Source organism: Oncorhynchus masou, chromosome 21, assembly GCF_036934945.1.
Source record: "Oncorhynchus masou masou isolate Uvic2021 chromosome 21, UVic_Omas_1.1, whole genome shotgun sequence".
Classification (NCBI taxonomy): domain Eukaryota; kingdom Metazoa; phylum Chordata; class Actinopteri; order Salmoniformes; family Salmonidae; genus Oncorhynchus; species Oncorhynchus masou.
The window spans coordinates 13,397,872-13,412,867 of NC_088232.1; the positions used below are offsets into that span (position 1 = coordinate 13,397,872).

Consider the following 14,996-nt stretch of genomic DNA (forward strand, 5'->3'; position numbering starts at 1 on the left):
TCATCTTCTGGGTTCTGCTGACTAATCGTGGCTCAGTTGGTTAAGTGACTGTTTCTCACTCCGGAGACCCGGGTTCGAAACCGGGTCCTGACATTATTTTATGATTTGTGGCCCCAAGTGGCACTTTATAGTTTGATGAACCAGTGAAAGCCAAAGATCCTTTTCATCATAAGGATTTAAAGGGGAAATTATATTGTGTGATATCAAGATCTGCATCTATCTATAGATGGAAACAATGAATGATATAAAGTATTAAAAATGACAGTTTTCTAGACCTCACGTTCCTTTAACATATAACCACTTACGTCACACAGCATTTTCTGATATAATGTTCTGCCTAGCGACCAAAACATCTCTCTTTCTACAGGTGGAGACAGTGGGCGATAAGTACATGACGGTCAGTGGGCTGCCAGAACCATGTACCCACCATGCTCAGTCTATCTGCCACCTGGCCCTGGACATGATGGAAATTGCTGGACAGGTCAAAGTGGATGAAGAACCAGTACAGGTGAGGATGGGATATGTTTCCTTTTTCCAACATTTTTACTAGAATCAATTGGGAAAGGCAGCAAATGTGAAATGCTGGTGCCGGCTGAACCATTTCATCAGCCTTGTCTAGAAATAACCCCTAGGCCCTAGCTCAAGGGCCACATGGGGATTTCAAAATTCAACTGAGGGCCACAGTTTTTGGGGGACCAATTTGTTTGTTAAAATCAATTTTGGTGCCAGAAAAAGGTTTTATTTCAAAGTATACAGTGCCTTCAGAAAGTATTCAGACTCCTTGACTTTTTCCATATTTATTAGGTTACAGCCTTATTCTAAAATTGATTAAATCATTTTTTCCTCTAATCAATCTACACACAATACCCCATAAAGACAAAGCAAAAACAGTGATTTTAGAAATGTTTGCAAATTAAAAACAGAAATAGCACATTTGGAATTTTTCCTATTTTGTTGCCTTACAACTTGGAATTAAAATTGATTTTTGGGGGGTTTGTATCATTTGATATACACAACATATCTACCATTTTGAAGATGCAAAATATTTTTATTGTGAAACAAACAAGAAATAAGACAAAAAAAACTAACACTTGACCGTGCATAACAATTCACCCCCCCCAAAGTCAATACTTTGTAGAGCCACCTTTTGCAGCAATTACAGCTGCAAGTCTCTTGGTGTATGTCTCCATAAGCTTGGCACATCTAGCCACGGATTTTTGCCCATTTTTCAAGGCAAAACATCTCCAGTGCCTTTAAGTTGACCGAATACAAATATGACCGAATACAAACAGTGTAGCTATTCCCTCCGCAAGGCAATCGTCAGTATAGAGACAAAGTAGAGTCACAATTCAACGACTCAGACACAAGAGGTATGTGGCAGGGTCTACAGTCAATCACGGATTACAAAAAGAAAACCAGCCCCGTCACGGACCAGGATGTCTTGCTCCCAGGCAGACTAAATCACTTTTTTGCCCGCTTTGAGGACAATACAGTGCCACAATACAGAATCCCCAAGCAGACTAGGTAAAAATCTGTCGTTCTGCCCCTGAACAAGGCAGTTAACCCACTGTTCCTAGGTCATCATTGAAAATAAGAATTTGTTCTTAACTGACTTGCCTAGTTATATAAAGGTAAAAAAAATCCTGTTCCCAAGAAAGGGTAACTGAGCTAAATTGCTATCGCTTCCCCGTAGCTCTCACTTCCGTCATCATTAAATGCTTTGAGAGACTAGTCAAGGACCATATCACCTCCACCCTACCTGACACCCTAGACCCACTCCAATTTGCTTACCACCCCAATAGGTCCACAGACGACGCAATCACAATCACACTGCACACTGCCCAAACCCATCTGGACAAGAGGGATACTTAAGAAAGAATGCTGTTCATCGACTAAAGCTCAGTATTTAACACCATTAATATCCTCAACTCGTCATTAAGCTGGGTCTCGACCCTGGACTGTGGATGTGGGTCCTGGAATTCCTGACGGGCAACCCCCAGGTGGTGAGGGTAGGAAACATCTCCATCCCGCTGATCATCAACACTGTGGCCGCACAAGGGTGCAACCTCAGCCTTCTCCTGTACTCCCTGTTCACCCATGACTGCATGGCCATGCACGCCTCCAACTCCAACATCAAGTTTGCAGATGACACTACAGTGGTAGGCTTGATTACCAACAATGACGATACGGCAAACAGGGAGGAGGTGAGGGCCCTCCCTCGGAGTGTGGTGCCGGGAAAATAACCTCACACTCAATGTCAACAAAACAAAGGAGATGATCGGGGACTTCAGGAAACAGCAGAGGGAGCTGCCCCCTATCCACATCGACGGGACAGTAGTGGAGAAGGTGAAAAGTTTTAAGTTCTTCGGCGTACACATCATGCGTACACACGGCGTACACATCGCGCCTCTTCAACCTCAGGAGGCTGAAGAATTTTGGCTTGTCACCAAAAACACTCACAAAATTTTACATATGCACAATTGAGAGCATCCTGTCGGGCTGTATCATCGCCTGGTACGGCAACTGCTCCGCCCACAACCGTAAGGCTCTCCAGAAGTTAGTGAGGTCTGCACAACGCATCACTGGGTGCAAACTACCTGCCCTCCAGGACACCTACACCACCCGATGTCACAGGAAGGCCAAAAAGATCATCAAGGACAACAACCACCCGAGCCACTGCCTGTTCACCCCGCTATCATCCAGAAGGCGAGGTCAGTACAGGTGCATCAAAGCTGGGCCCGAGAGACTGAAAAACAGCTTCTATCTCGAAGGCCATCAGACTTTTAAACAGCCATCACGAACATTGAGTGGCTGCTGCCAACATACGGACTCATCTCTAACCACTTTAATAATTTAAAAATTGAATGTATCACTAGTCACTTTAAACAATGCCACTTCATATAATGTTTTCATACCCTACATTACTCATATCATAAGTGGAACGACATTTATTGGATATTTCAAACTTTTTTAACAAATCAAAAACTGAAAAATTGGGCGTGCAAAATTATTCAGCCGCTTTACTTTCAGTGCAGCAAACTCTCTCCAGAAGTTCAGTGAGGATCTCTGAATGATCCAATGTTGACCTAAATGACTAATGATGATAAATACAATCCACCTGTGTGTAATCAAGTCTCCGTATAAATGCACCTGCACTGTGATAGTCTCAGAGGTCCGTTAAAAGCGCAGAGAGCATCATGAAGAACAAGGAACACACCAGGCAGGTCCGAGATACTGTTGTGAAGAAGTTTAAAGACGGATTTGGATACAAAAAGATTTCCCAAGCTTTAAACATCCCAAGGAGCACTGTGCAAGCGATAATATTGAAATGGAAGGAGAATCAGACCACTGCAAATCTACCAAGACCTGGCCGTCCCTCTAAACTTTCAGCTCATACAAGGAGAAGACTGATCAGAGATGCAGCCAAGAGGCCCATGATCACTGGATGAACTGCAGAGATCTACAGCTGAGGTGGGAGACTCTGTCCATAGGACAACAATCAGTCGTATATTGCATAAATCTGGCCTTTATGGAAGAGTGGCAAGAAGAAAGCCATTTCTTAAAGATATCCATAAAACGTGTTGTTTAAAGTTTGCCACAAGCCACCTGGGAGACACACCAAACATGTGGAAGAAGGTGCTCTGGTCAGATGAAACCAAAATTGAACTTTTTGGCAACAATGCAAAACGTTATGTTTGGCTTAAAGCAACACAGCTCATCACCCTGACCACACCATCCCCACTGTCAAACATGGTGGTGGCAGCATCATGGTTTGGGCCTGCTTTTCTTCAGCAGGGACAGGGAAGATGGTTAAAATTGATGGGAAGATGGATGGAGCCAAATACAGGACCATTCTGGAAGAAAACCTGATGGTCTGCAAAAGACCTGAGACTGGGACGGAGATTTGTCTTCCAACAAGACAATGATCCAAAACATAAAGCAAAATCTACTATGGAATGGTTCAAAATTAAACATATCCAGGTGTTAGAATGGCCAAGTCAAAGTCCAGACCTGAATCCAATTGAGAATCTGTGGAAAGAACTGAAAACTGCTGTTCACAAATGCTCTCCATCCAACCTCACTGAGCTCGAGCTGTTTTGCAAGGAGGAATGGGAAAAAAATTCAGCCTCTCGATGTGCAAAACTGATAGAGACATACCCCAAGCGACTTACAGCTGTAATCGCAGCAAAAGGTGGCACTACAAAGTATTAACTTAAGGGGGATGAATAATTTTGCACGCCCAATTTTTCAGTTTTTGATTTGTTAAAAAAGTTTGAAATATCCAATAAATGTCGTTCCACTTCATGATTGTGTCCCACTTGTTGTTGATTCTTCACAAAAAAATACAGTTTTATATCTTTATGTTTAAAGCCTGAAATGTGGCAAAAGGTCGCAAAGTTCAAGGGGGCCGAATACTTTCGCAAGGCACTGTATATATTTACCGATTTAAACAGTAATTCCTTTCTCTGCTATCTCTAAAATCCTTGCATTTTAGAAAGAAAAAAAACATGTCTATAAGTGGCCATCTCTAAATCCTTACATTTCCTTAATCAATCTATCTTAATCCTTACAATAATCCTAAATCACCACAGATGTCCTATATTCCTGTCAAATGTAATACTATTTAAAAGACCTCCTAATGGTTAACCAGAGCCTGAACAAATGCTAACCATATCGAAATCCTTCCTACACTTTACCAGCTCTCTACTTCAGGGATCCGCAAGTGTTCTATCTGACAATAACATGGAATACCTTATCTACAGTAATTTATCACCCCTATTTATTCTCTATGATAAAGAGAACTATTTTCTGTAATATCAAATCCATAATAGCCAATTCAAAAACTTCCCAGCTAATATTGTAAATCAGCTTCAGTGATTCAACCAATAATTCTAACCCCAAACTAGCATTCCATTATAACTAATTTACCTTAAAATTAGTAACCCAACTGACCACAATTCATTATACAAATGGCTCTCACCCTTTATCCTTAAAATAAAAATAATCACCTGTGTAATTAAAACCCATAAAATAAAAACTCCTAAGGTTCCATATGTGAGCGTCCTCTTTAAAATACCTTTGTACTAAAACAAATAGTTCTGACTAATTGTTTTATGTGTATATATTTGCAGACCTTTTCAATTTTTAACCTTTTCAATTTGGTTGTTTATGGCCGCTCTCTCCCCCACTCTCCCCAAAATTATAATCCCAGGAGACTTCTAAAAGAGAGACACAACACACCTAACTAGCATTCACTATGCTACTTCGATTCAGAAACTCAATAAGTGAACTATAGCTAAAACCTAATTATAATTCCCCTTTGACTCAAATCATTAATCATACGTTTTTTTAAACATCGTCTACGTATGTGTTTACTTAAATGAACATGCTACCCTTAGATACAATTAAACCTGATAACATTATTATCCAATGTATTACTTTTCCCCTCTGCCGCAAATGTTGTACATTTCTCAGTGTAAGAAATCCGTAATTTAATCCCCGATATTTAATAAATATGCATTCGCATTCTCCCATGGCTCCTTTAATTTACTTATTTTAGGTAACTCCCATCCGTCCCGGAACAATGAATCCTACCTAAACACGCCAGAACACAATGTTTAAATCAAACCCTAAAATTCACCATAACCAGTAAACAAATAAACAAACCACTTTTATCAGCTTAAAACAAACTATACAAAACCTCACCACTATAATGCTTCAGATGGCAAAATTACTCAGACTCACGTTTACATCTGTTAGTTCCTCAAGAAAAAAAAACTTGCCCCTGTTACGGGTGTCTACGTATCAGGGGAAAAGCTTGAATAACCAAATTCAACCTAGCTAATTTCCCGAAACATATGCAGTTGTTTTTCTATAGAGGTTGCTTTTCAACTTTAAATACCCTAACATGGTTCCACACATTGGAAAACAGTGCTCAAATTCACTGGTGTTACATAAACAATCAAACCTGGAATCACAACCATCGGAATCCATTACCACAATGTTTTACGATTCAGACATCCAGTCTCTCTCTCCCATAGCCTAATTCAATCCAAACAAACACCACAAATTTTATGATGCCTACCTAACGTATCAGCTGCTAGTTTTTAGCATCTTTCCTGACTATCCTGGCGACTCTCAAATTACTGTTAAAAATGTATTTTGTCATTTTTATCAACTTCTGAAAAGTGACTCGAAACTAATGCACCCATTTTCCTTCTAACAAACAATTTTCTCCGTTGCCCCCAGTCACAACGTAATTTATGTGGCGACCAAAAGTGCTTTGCAGGTGACGTCATCAACAAGCGCTCAATCTCGGCATGAATTTAAATAATTGTTGTTCGATAAACCAAACCTAATTTATCACCTCTGTTCGAATCTTGAATTATAATTTACAACACACAACCAATATCTCTAAATTCGCTAATTTTATAAAACATTTCGATGGACATGAATCGTAATTGTCTTTTCGTTGTTTTGTTTTTTTAACAGGGAAATCCCCTTAACCCAAACTTTTACTACAACAACGAAACCTAAAAATTCTGATAATCCCTTCATATCATTTGTTTTAAATCTCTCGATGTTTCATGTAACTCATTCAGTCTATCTTCAAATTGTCATCCCAAAATATTTTATACTCTGCCATACTCTCAAACCACTGTGATAACCGTGCACTGTCCCTTTAAGATAAGACATTGTATTTATTTAATTTTTTTCCCAATTGTCGCCTCTGACTTTCCCCACAGTTAAATTACAACCTTGTTAATGACGTTTGCAGGGAGTGTTACACTCCAGGGCGAAATGTCCAATTTCGTTACAATTAAAACATCTTGTATTTTTCTTTTGACTCACCTTATCCACTTTTCTCGACTTTATTCCCTTCTCTAACTCCATTATACCTCCCTCGGCTTCAGCGGGATCCACATACTTGGGTGGTAATTTCACAGGTAGCTCATGCAGCCGTATTCTTATAACCACTATTTTGTCGACTGGATTATCTCTGTATTGTTGGCATAATCGAGGAAAATATAGTTTGTTACCCTCACGCCCACCCAATTGGTTAACTTTTTCATCTGCGGGAGTGGAGGGCAGCGCCTCTCGAGTCTTGTCAGATTTAACCTTTTTTCCTGCGCGTCCAATTCTCTTTTTTGCTTCCGAAAGCCAAACTCTGGCTGTGTATAACCCCTGTTTATTCTGGTTTTTCACATTATTTCCACATTCCTTATGTATCTGTTTTACAAGGGATTCCAGCTTTTCTACATTTAGACGGCCATCAAAATCGTATTTCTTTCTCCATCTTAGACCGAAATCGATGTTTCTCTTTTCTTTCTGTTCCATATAACGCTCGTCTCCCGTTAGTTCCGGGGCTTCTTTTGAGGCATTTCCTCCCATTCTTAATCCTTATCGTTACTAGTAGCTATGGTATTTAATCACTTATCTATGCCTTACTATATTTAATTTTAAATTCTATGTGCGTGTCTTTCTACGAATTAGCAATTTACCGTTACTTATAGTCCTTTTCTGTCTGACTATGTGTGTGTCTCTTTAAAAATAATCTGTATGTATTTTCCTTCCTGTGAACCGCGTCCATAGAAGACTTTTGATCGGACATCACATTTCACCCATAGGATATTCTTTTTGGGACTTTCAACGTTAATGTCTCATATCTCACTACTCTAGACTAAGTTCACCTCATCCTTTGATATTAATTTCTTTCAGCATTGTACAGGTTCAATTATTCTGTTCGCCTAGGATTACCCTGCCTTCTCACCAAGCCTAATTTATCCTCACCTGTTATATATATATATATATATCTTATCTGCTACTTCTTGATAGTCAGACTACTTCCCATATACAGATTGACTACTCAGGTTCAAACTTTATTTAGGTATGTTTTTCTGAATTAATGGCTATCCTATTTGTACGGAACAAGCGTCCTAATTCTCCAATGCGTACTATATCTCTCCTTAATAACCTTCTGGCTTGCAAAACCAGGATTTATTAAGCTCTAGTTTATTTATGGTAGTGCACCTTACCACAGGTCAATTTCAGACCTGTTTCCTTCCTATCGATTTTGGTTAAAACCCAAGGTAGAAACCCATTTTATTTGTTCAGAATATTCAAGCACCTATCAAATTCAACTCCTTTATAACATTTTAATCAATAATATCCTAAATAATCCCTCCCAAATTCGAGAATAAAGGCTACTGACCTGCTGCCAACTGGGAAAAGCACTGTTCGTTTGGATCTGTCACCGTATCTGCAATCTGGAGAGTATACAGGCCTGTTTTTAACCTCCATTCCGGGGCCAGGTCTTTAATAACGTGCACGATTCTTTCCAGTGTACGACCTCTAGATGGCAGAGATGGATTTTTAGATCCCGGCTTCGAAGGACCAATTGTTAGTGGAATTCTAAATTCCTCTGTATTGTTTCCCAATCAGAATTAAATACTCCGTCAATGCATTTAAGGGTTTGTAAGACCCTATATATATTTTATAAGAATGGACAGAGCCCCGGTCTTAAAAGTCAGGTAACAGCGTTTAATTTTAAGAGAGTACTGGTATATACACATTTTTCCACAGGTTATAAACTGAAAATAACGTCAGCGTTTTCTAATGTTCTATCTCTTCATGACACCGGTAGAGAGGCCCTATAGTTCTCGAGCCTTCCCTCCTCGCCTGTAGCCAAGGTCAGTCCATGTAGATAGCATTCTAGACAGTCTAGAGATAGTCCGTCCCTGCCATCTGGAGATAGTTCATCCATTTGTACCAAGGCACTGTTCTAAACTCCTGACTATATTATATACAATTGGGAATGGGAGCAAGAGAGAAAATTCATATATGTACAGTACATGATAGCATTTGGACTAGTCAGTCCTGATTGAAATGTATACATAATTAGTCATCATTGATAAAAATTCCCTTAACAAAGACACTACACTATCATCAACTGTAGTCTTACATATGAGGAACATCAGATAACTTGTGTACAGGTTTGGATAGATTTTAGCCATGTTTTCAATTAAAGTTTAAAAGTACAATAATCAGTGCAGCTTCTCAAGTCCATGGGCATTGCAGTCCAGTATGCTGTAGCTCTAACAGAGAAGGCCGATTGGCCGATTTTACTGTGTTGAAAAGGGACAACGCAACCCCCTCTAGTTACTGCCCTTGTTATCTTGGAGGTGCTTTTCTTGAGCATGATATGCCGCTTGGGTGTATGTTGATTCCGGATTGTTTGCCAGCATTGATGTTTGACTGCCTTCTATTGTATTCCCCAAAGAGTTGCGCTTTCTTCGGGGTCCCTTATTAACCTCAAGATTTTCTATTGGGTCATGATTGTCACTGGTCTCAGTAGCTACTCTCCTTGCTTAATTTTTTTAGCAATTTTCCTTATTTTTCTCGGAATGAGAGGTCACTGTTGCAGACTCTGGCTCGCCAGGTACCAACTCCAATGTTTCATTCACTCCGTCTTTGTCCTTGGGAGACGAGGAATTATCTTCTTCAACCTCAGTCTCACTGAGATCAGTCATTCAGCTGAGATATGTGATCCGTCTGCCCTACTCATGGGGACAAGGATTGTTGTCCTGCACATAGTGTTACTTACTCGACCGTGGCTCTATATGGGAAACCCTGTTTTCTTGAGCATCCTCTTCTCTACCTAGATAACCATTGGGATCCACACAGGAGAGGTGGTAACTGGGGTCATAGGTCAAAGGATGCCCCGCTACTGCCTGTTTGGAAATACTGTCAACCTCACCAGTCGTACAGAAACCACGGGAGAGAAGGGAAAAATCAACATTTCAGAATATACTTACAGGTAAGGAAAATAACAGCTTTATTTAGATGAATGAGACATTGTTGTGAAGTGCTGAACCATCCTTTGTAAGATTGTGCATGGCATGTTATATTACTGTTGCTGACACCTGTATGTGTGCGTCTTGGGGGTTGGGCTAAAGGGGAAAAAAACACCTTCTTTTGAAGCAGCCTTTGGGAACAACATATTGTTGAATTCTGTGAAAATGTGGGAAATACATTTTGATTTCAGGTGTTTGCAGTCAGCAGAGAATGCTGACCCCCAGTTTCGTTTGGAGTACCGAGGACCCATCACCATGAAAGGCAAGAAGGAGCCCATGAATGTGTACTTTCTGTTGCGCAAAAGTACTGAAAGCATAGTTTGATCATAAAAGCATTCCCCTTTCCCCAGTGGGCAAAATGCATAAAGGTGTAATTTTGGGGTTCTACTTTGGTTTTATGGGTTGAAGAGATGTCAGATAACCAAATTAGAACCAAGAGTAGATGTCATTTTCTGGTCGCTAAAAAGAGATGTTAAAAAACGTTTTACAATCAGCATAAAACCGGACCATGACGTACACCTGAACAGTTTTGCTCTCTGGGTCACTTGTCAGTTTCAAGAAGCTGCTCTATCTGAAGACATAACAATTTTACCATCTAGAAATATCCCTTGTTCTCTCCTTCACCAACATTTATTCTTATTGTTGGTATGTACAGTTGAAGTTGGAAGTTTCCATACACTTAGGTTGGAGTAATTAAAACTAGTTTTTCAACCAGTCCACACATTTCTTGTTAACAAACTATAGTTTTGGCAAGTCAGTTAGTACATCTACTTTGTGTATGACACAAGTAAATTTTCTAACAATTGTTTACAGACAGATTATTTAACTTATAATTCACTGTATCACAATTCCAGTCGGTCAGAAGTTGACATACACTACGTTGACTGTGCCTTTAAACAGCTTGGAAAATTCCAGAAAATGATGGCTTTATAAGCTTCTGATAGGCCAATTGACATAGTTTGAGTCAATTGGAGGTGTACCTGTGGATGTATTTCAAGTCCTACCTTCAAACTCAGTGCCTCTTTGCTTGACATCATGGGAAAATGGGAAAATCCAAATAAATCAGCCAATCAGAAAAAATGTAGACATCCACAAATCTGGTTCATCCTTGGGATCAATTTCCAAATGCCTGTACAAACAATAGTACGCAAGTATAAACACCATGAGACATTCTGTCTCCTAGAGATGACTATCGTTATGTTTGGAGGAAAAAGGGGGAGACTTGCAAGCCGATGAACACCATCCCAACTGTGAAGCACGGGGTGGCAGCATCATGTTGTGGGGGTGCTTTGCTGCAGGAGGGACTGGTGTACTTCACAAACTAAATGGCATCATGAGGTAGGAAAATTATGTGGATATATTGAAGCAACATCTCAAGACATCAGTCAGGTTAAAGCGTGGTCACAAATGGGTCTTACAAAGGGACAATGACCGCAAGCATACTTCCAAAGTTGTGGCAAAATGGCTTAAGGACAACAAAGTCAAGGTATTGGAGTGGTCATCACAAAGCCCTGACCTCAACCCCGTAGAAAAAGCGTGTGCGAGCAAGGAGGCCTACAAACCTGACTCAGTTACACCAGCTCTGTCCGTGTTAGGAGGAATGGGCCAAAATTCACCCACTTTATTGTGGGAAGCTTGTGGAAGGCTACCTGGAACGTTTGACCCAAGTTAAACAATTTAAAGTTAATGCAAAACCTAATCGAGTGTATGTAAACTTCTGACCCACTGGGAATGTGATGAAAGAAATAAAAGCTGAAATAAATCATTCTCTCTACTAATTATTCTGACATTTCACATTCTTAAAATAAAGTGGTGATCCTAACTGACCTAAGACAGGGGATTTTTAATATGATTAAATGTCAGGAATTGTGAAAAATGTAAATGCATTTGGCTAAGGTGTATGTAAACTTCCAACTTCAACTCTGTTTGTTTCAAGTGACAAATGAGGTACATTTATAGGTTTAATTTAGTGTGATATGACACAGATGAAGAACCTTTTTTTAATGGATATACCTGTAGGGCAGGTATTGAAATACAATGTCATGTATTTTTTTCTCTATCCATTCCAGCATTTGAAATAGTATTTTACACTCAAAGTATTCTGTTTTCTATATATTTATTGACTGATGTTGTATCTGTGCACGGATTGTGTTATGTACTTGAGTGAGGACCCAAAAGCGGTTTTAACAGAAAACAGAGTTCTTTAATAAAAAAACAGGAATGGCATAAATCCTCTTCCAACGTAGTCAATGGAACAAAAGAACATAGTATAATGCAGGATGCACCTGCCAGGCAGACTCCGACAGGATAGGACAAGGTGGAAGCAAACGGGACGACAGCTTGCTTCTGGTATCAAAAACACAAACAAGAATCAGACACTGAAAGTAGCAGGAACAGAGAGAGAAATAGAGACCTAATCAGAGGGGGAAGAGAGAACAGGTGGGGAAAGAGTGAATGAGCTAGTTAGGGGAAATGTAGAACAGCTGAAGAATGAGAGACAGAGAAGGTAACCTAAAAAGACCAGCAGAGAGAGACAGAGTGAAGAGAAAGGACAGGAACAGACATAACAAGACATGACAGATTGTTTTTGTTATTTTTATTTGTGGTGTAACATACATGTATAGGCCAAAATCATAATCTCAGCTGTGAATTCCATATTCTGTAGGACACACTGAACTTTTGGTATTATGTATTAAACACATTAAATATTTCACTTAACCTTCCAAATACATTTTAACACCAATATGCAGTGTTGTGTAGTTGTGAACTACATGTAGTTCAACTAGTAATTCAACTACATTTTGCAGTAGCTTGGTGGTAGTTGAACTAAATTAAAATCTAGGTAGTGTTTTCAGTAGTTAATGACATTCTTTGCCATGTAGTGGTGTAGCTAACTGCTGGAAGTAAACTCTACTCTTTTTGCAAAAATAAAATAATACAAATTCTGGAAGGTCCTTCCATCTCCACAGAGGAACTCAGAGGAACTCTGAAGCTCTGTCAGAATGTCACCTCCCTGACCAAGGCCCTTCCTCCTCCGATTTCTCACTTCCTAGAGCAGTCTTAGTGGTTCCAAACTTCTTCCATTTAAGAATGAAGGAGGCCACTGTGTGTTTGGGATCCTACAATGCAGAAGACATTTTTTGGTACCCTTCCCCAGACCTTCCCCAGATCTCGACACAATCCTGTCTCGGAACTCTACGGACAATTCCTTCGAACTCATGGCTTTTTTTTTTGTTGCTCTGACATGCACTGTCAACTGTGAGACCTTATATAGACAGGTGTGTCCCTTTCCAAATCCAATGTCCAATCAATTGAATTTACCACAGGTGGACTCCAATCAAGTTGTAGAAACATTTCAAGGTTGATCAGTGGAAACAGGATGCACCTGAGCTCAATTTTGAGTCTCATAGTAAAGGGTCTGAACTTATGTAATTAAGTTTTTTTTTTTCGGTGCAATTTTTAAATAAATACTTATTTCGCTTTGTTATTACGGGGTATTGTGTGTAGATTGATGAGGAAGACATGTACCTTAATCCATTAGAATAAGGCTTTCAAAGGGTCTGAATACTTTCCGAATGCACAGGGAGGCCTTTATGAAATGAGTCACATATTTTTGCCCTCCTGATGTGTGACTCAGGTTGTGACCCTGAAGTTGAGTCTCTGGTGTTATCCATCAGCACCAAAGATAACCTGAGGGGTCTGTCATATTGCTTAGCCTTTAGATAAGCAACACCAAATAGGATGGAAGATATTATACTTTTATAGTGTAACTCAGGCCATGATTTAATCCGATTGTTCCTTGTCAACAATTAACCCTTAAGGCAATGTTCCCGCGTTTGCAGAGACAAAATTCACTGTCAATTCTGCATATGTTGGCTCAATTGGAAATTACCTTTCAAATTGTGCATTGTCGAAAAAGCGCAATCGGATCGGTCTTAGTATTTTCTCCATTCACCATCTCCTGTAACTGTTATATCTCAATAAGCAACTAAATTAAATAAAAAATAGTAAAATGTTTTAAACCAGATGTGCACATTTATCAGCTTTACAAACATTCATATGAAGTATTATTATGTTTCAATGTCCTTTTATTGTGCTGTGATTCACAATTTATAAAAGCACTCACACTTCTGAGTTATCTCGTTGCAGGTTTTCATGAGAATAATTCGATAACTTCAAAGAAAATAAAAACCAGCACGCTGTTCTTGCTAGTGTGACTTATTTATTCAAGCTTAGACAACGTGGCGTACTCTTGGCCTTTCTTCTGAGCTTTTTATGTGTCGTGCTCAAATGCAATTGGATGCTTGATATCGAAATAGTTATTAAAATGATTTACACATAATCAATATGGCCTTTCCTTATTGATGCCTATCACTACTACTGAGTATAATGCTGTTAATGATTAACCTCCCACATCTACGTTGTTGAGTAATGTTCCCTTGATTGATTACATCACCACAGCTAAAATAGAAAGGTATCTTCCAAAAACAGCTTATTTGAGGAGTATGTAAAGGTCATGTGAAGTTTGCTAATTTCAAACGGTGTCCAGAAGGATCTCTTAGGATGACAGTTGTGTCATGTCTGCATATTGTATAGTACTCGTTAATTCATTCATTCATTTTGAGACTTCTGGACTAAATCAGTGTGTACCATGGTGAATATGGTACAATTCTTTATTGGAAAGAAACTGACATACTGTAGGTAGCATACAAGTTTGAAATGGTGCGAGACAGGGAATCATTTTTCTATCTATTAACTTATATTTTCATTTTAAAGAAAGCTACACAAATTTGTAGAAATGGACAGTAGAAACACAGCAACCCAGTGCCACACAAACATCAATCCATTCATTACAGCCAATGTTCTCCTACACGTCAGTCAGATTATTTCCCCATTGGCTCTTATTGTGACCACCTAAACTGAGGGCATCTTAAGAGAAAATATCATCTGCTCTTCTCCTATAGGACAGTAAAGACGTCACAAGAAGTAATCTGTTAGGGCCTAAACTATCACTGTGCAATATTAACTGACAGCTACAAAGGTCATCATTTTTAGGTGAAGTAGTGGGAAGATTATTAAGGTTAAAGTCTTAGAACCAAACTTTATCAGAGATGCAGATGATTAAGTTAGGTAATAGAGAGG

The 14,996-nt window shown here is 39.3% G+C and overlaps 1 protein-coding gene across 1 annotated transcript in view; it reads left to right on the forward strand.

Moving 5' to 3' along the window:
- The window catches only part of LOC135507826 (guanylate cyclase soluble subunit beta-1-like), a 57,076-nt gene extending 42,899 nt beyond the window's left edge, over window positions 1–14,177 (forward strand). Inside the window, exons 11-13 of the mRNA XM_064927507.1 lie at window positions 368–508; window positions 9,663–9,817; window positions 10,046–14,177. Coding sequence (XP_064783579.1) covers window positions 368–508; window positions 9,663–9,817; window positions 10,046–10,178 — 429 coding nt within the window. The 3' untranslated portion in view covers window positions 10,179–14,177. The remainder of the gene's footprint in view (window positions 1–367; window positions 509–9,662; window positions 9,818–10,045) is intronic.
- The last annotated feature ends 819 nt before the right edge of the window (window positions 14,178–14,996 follow it).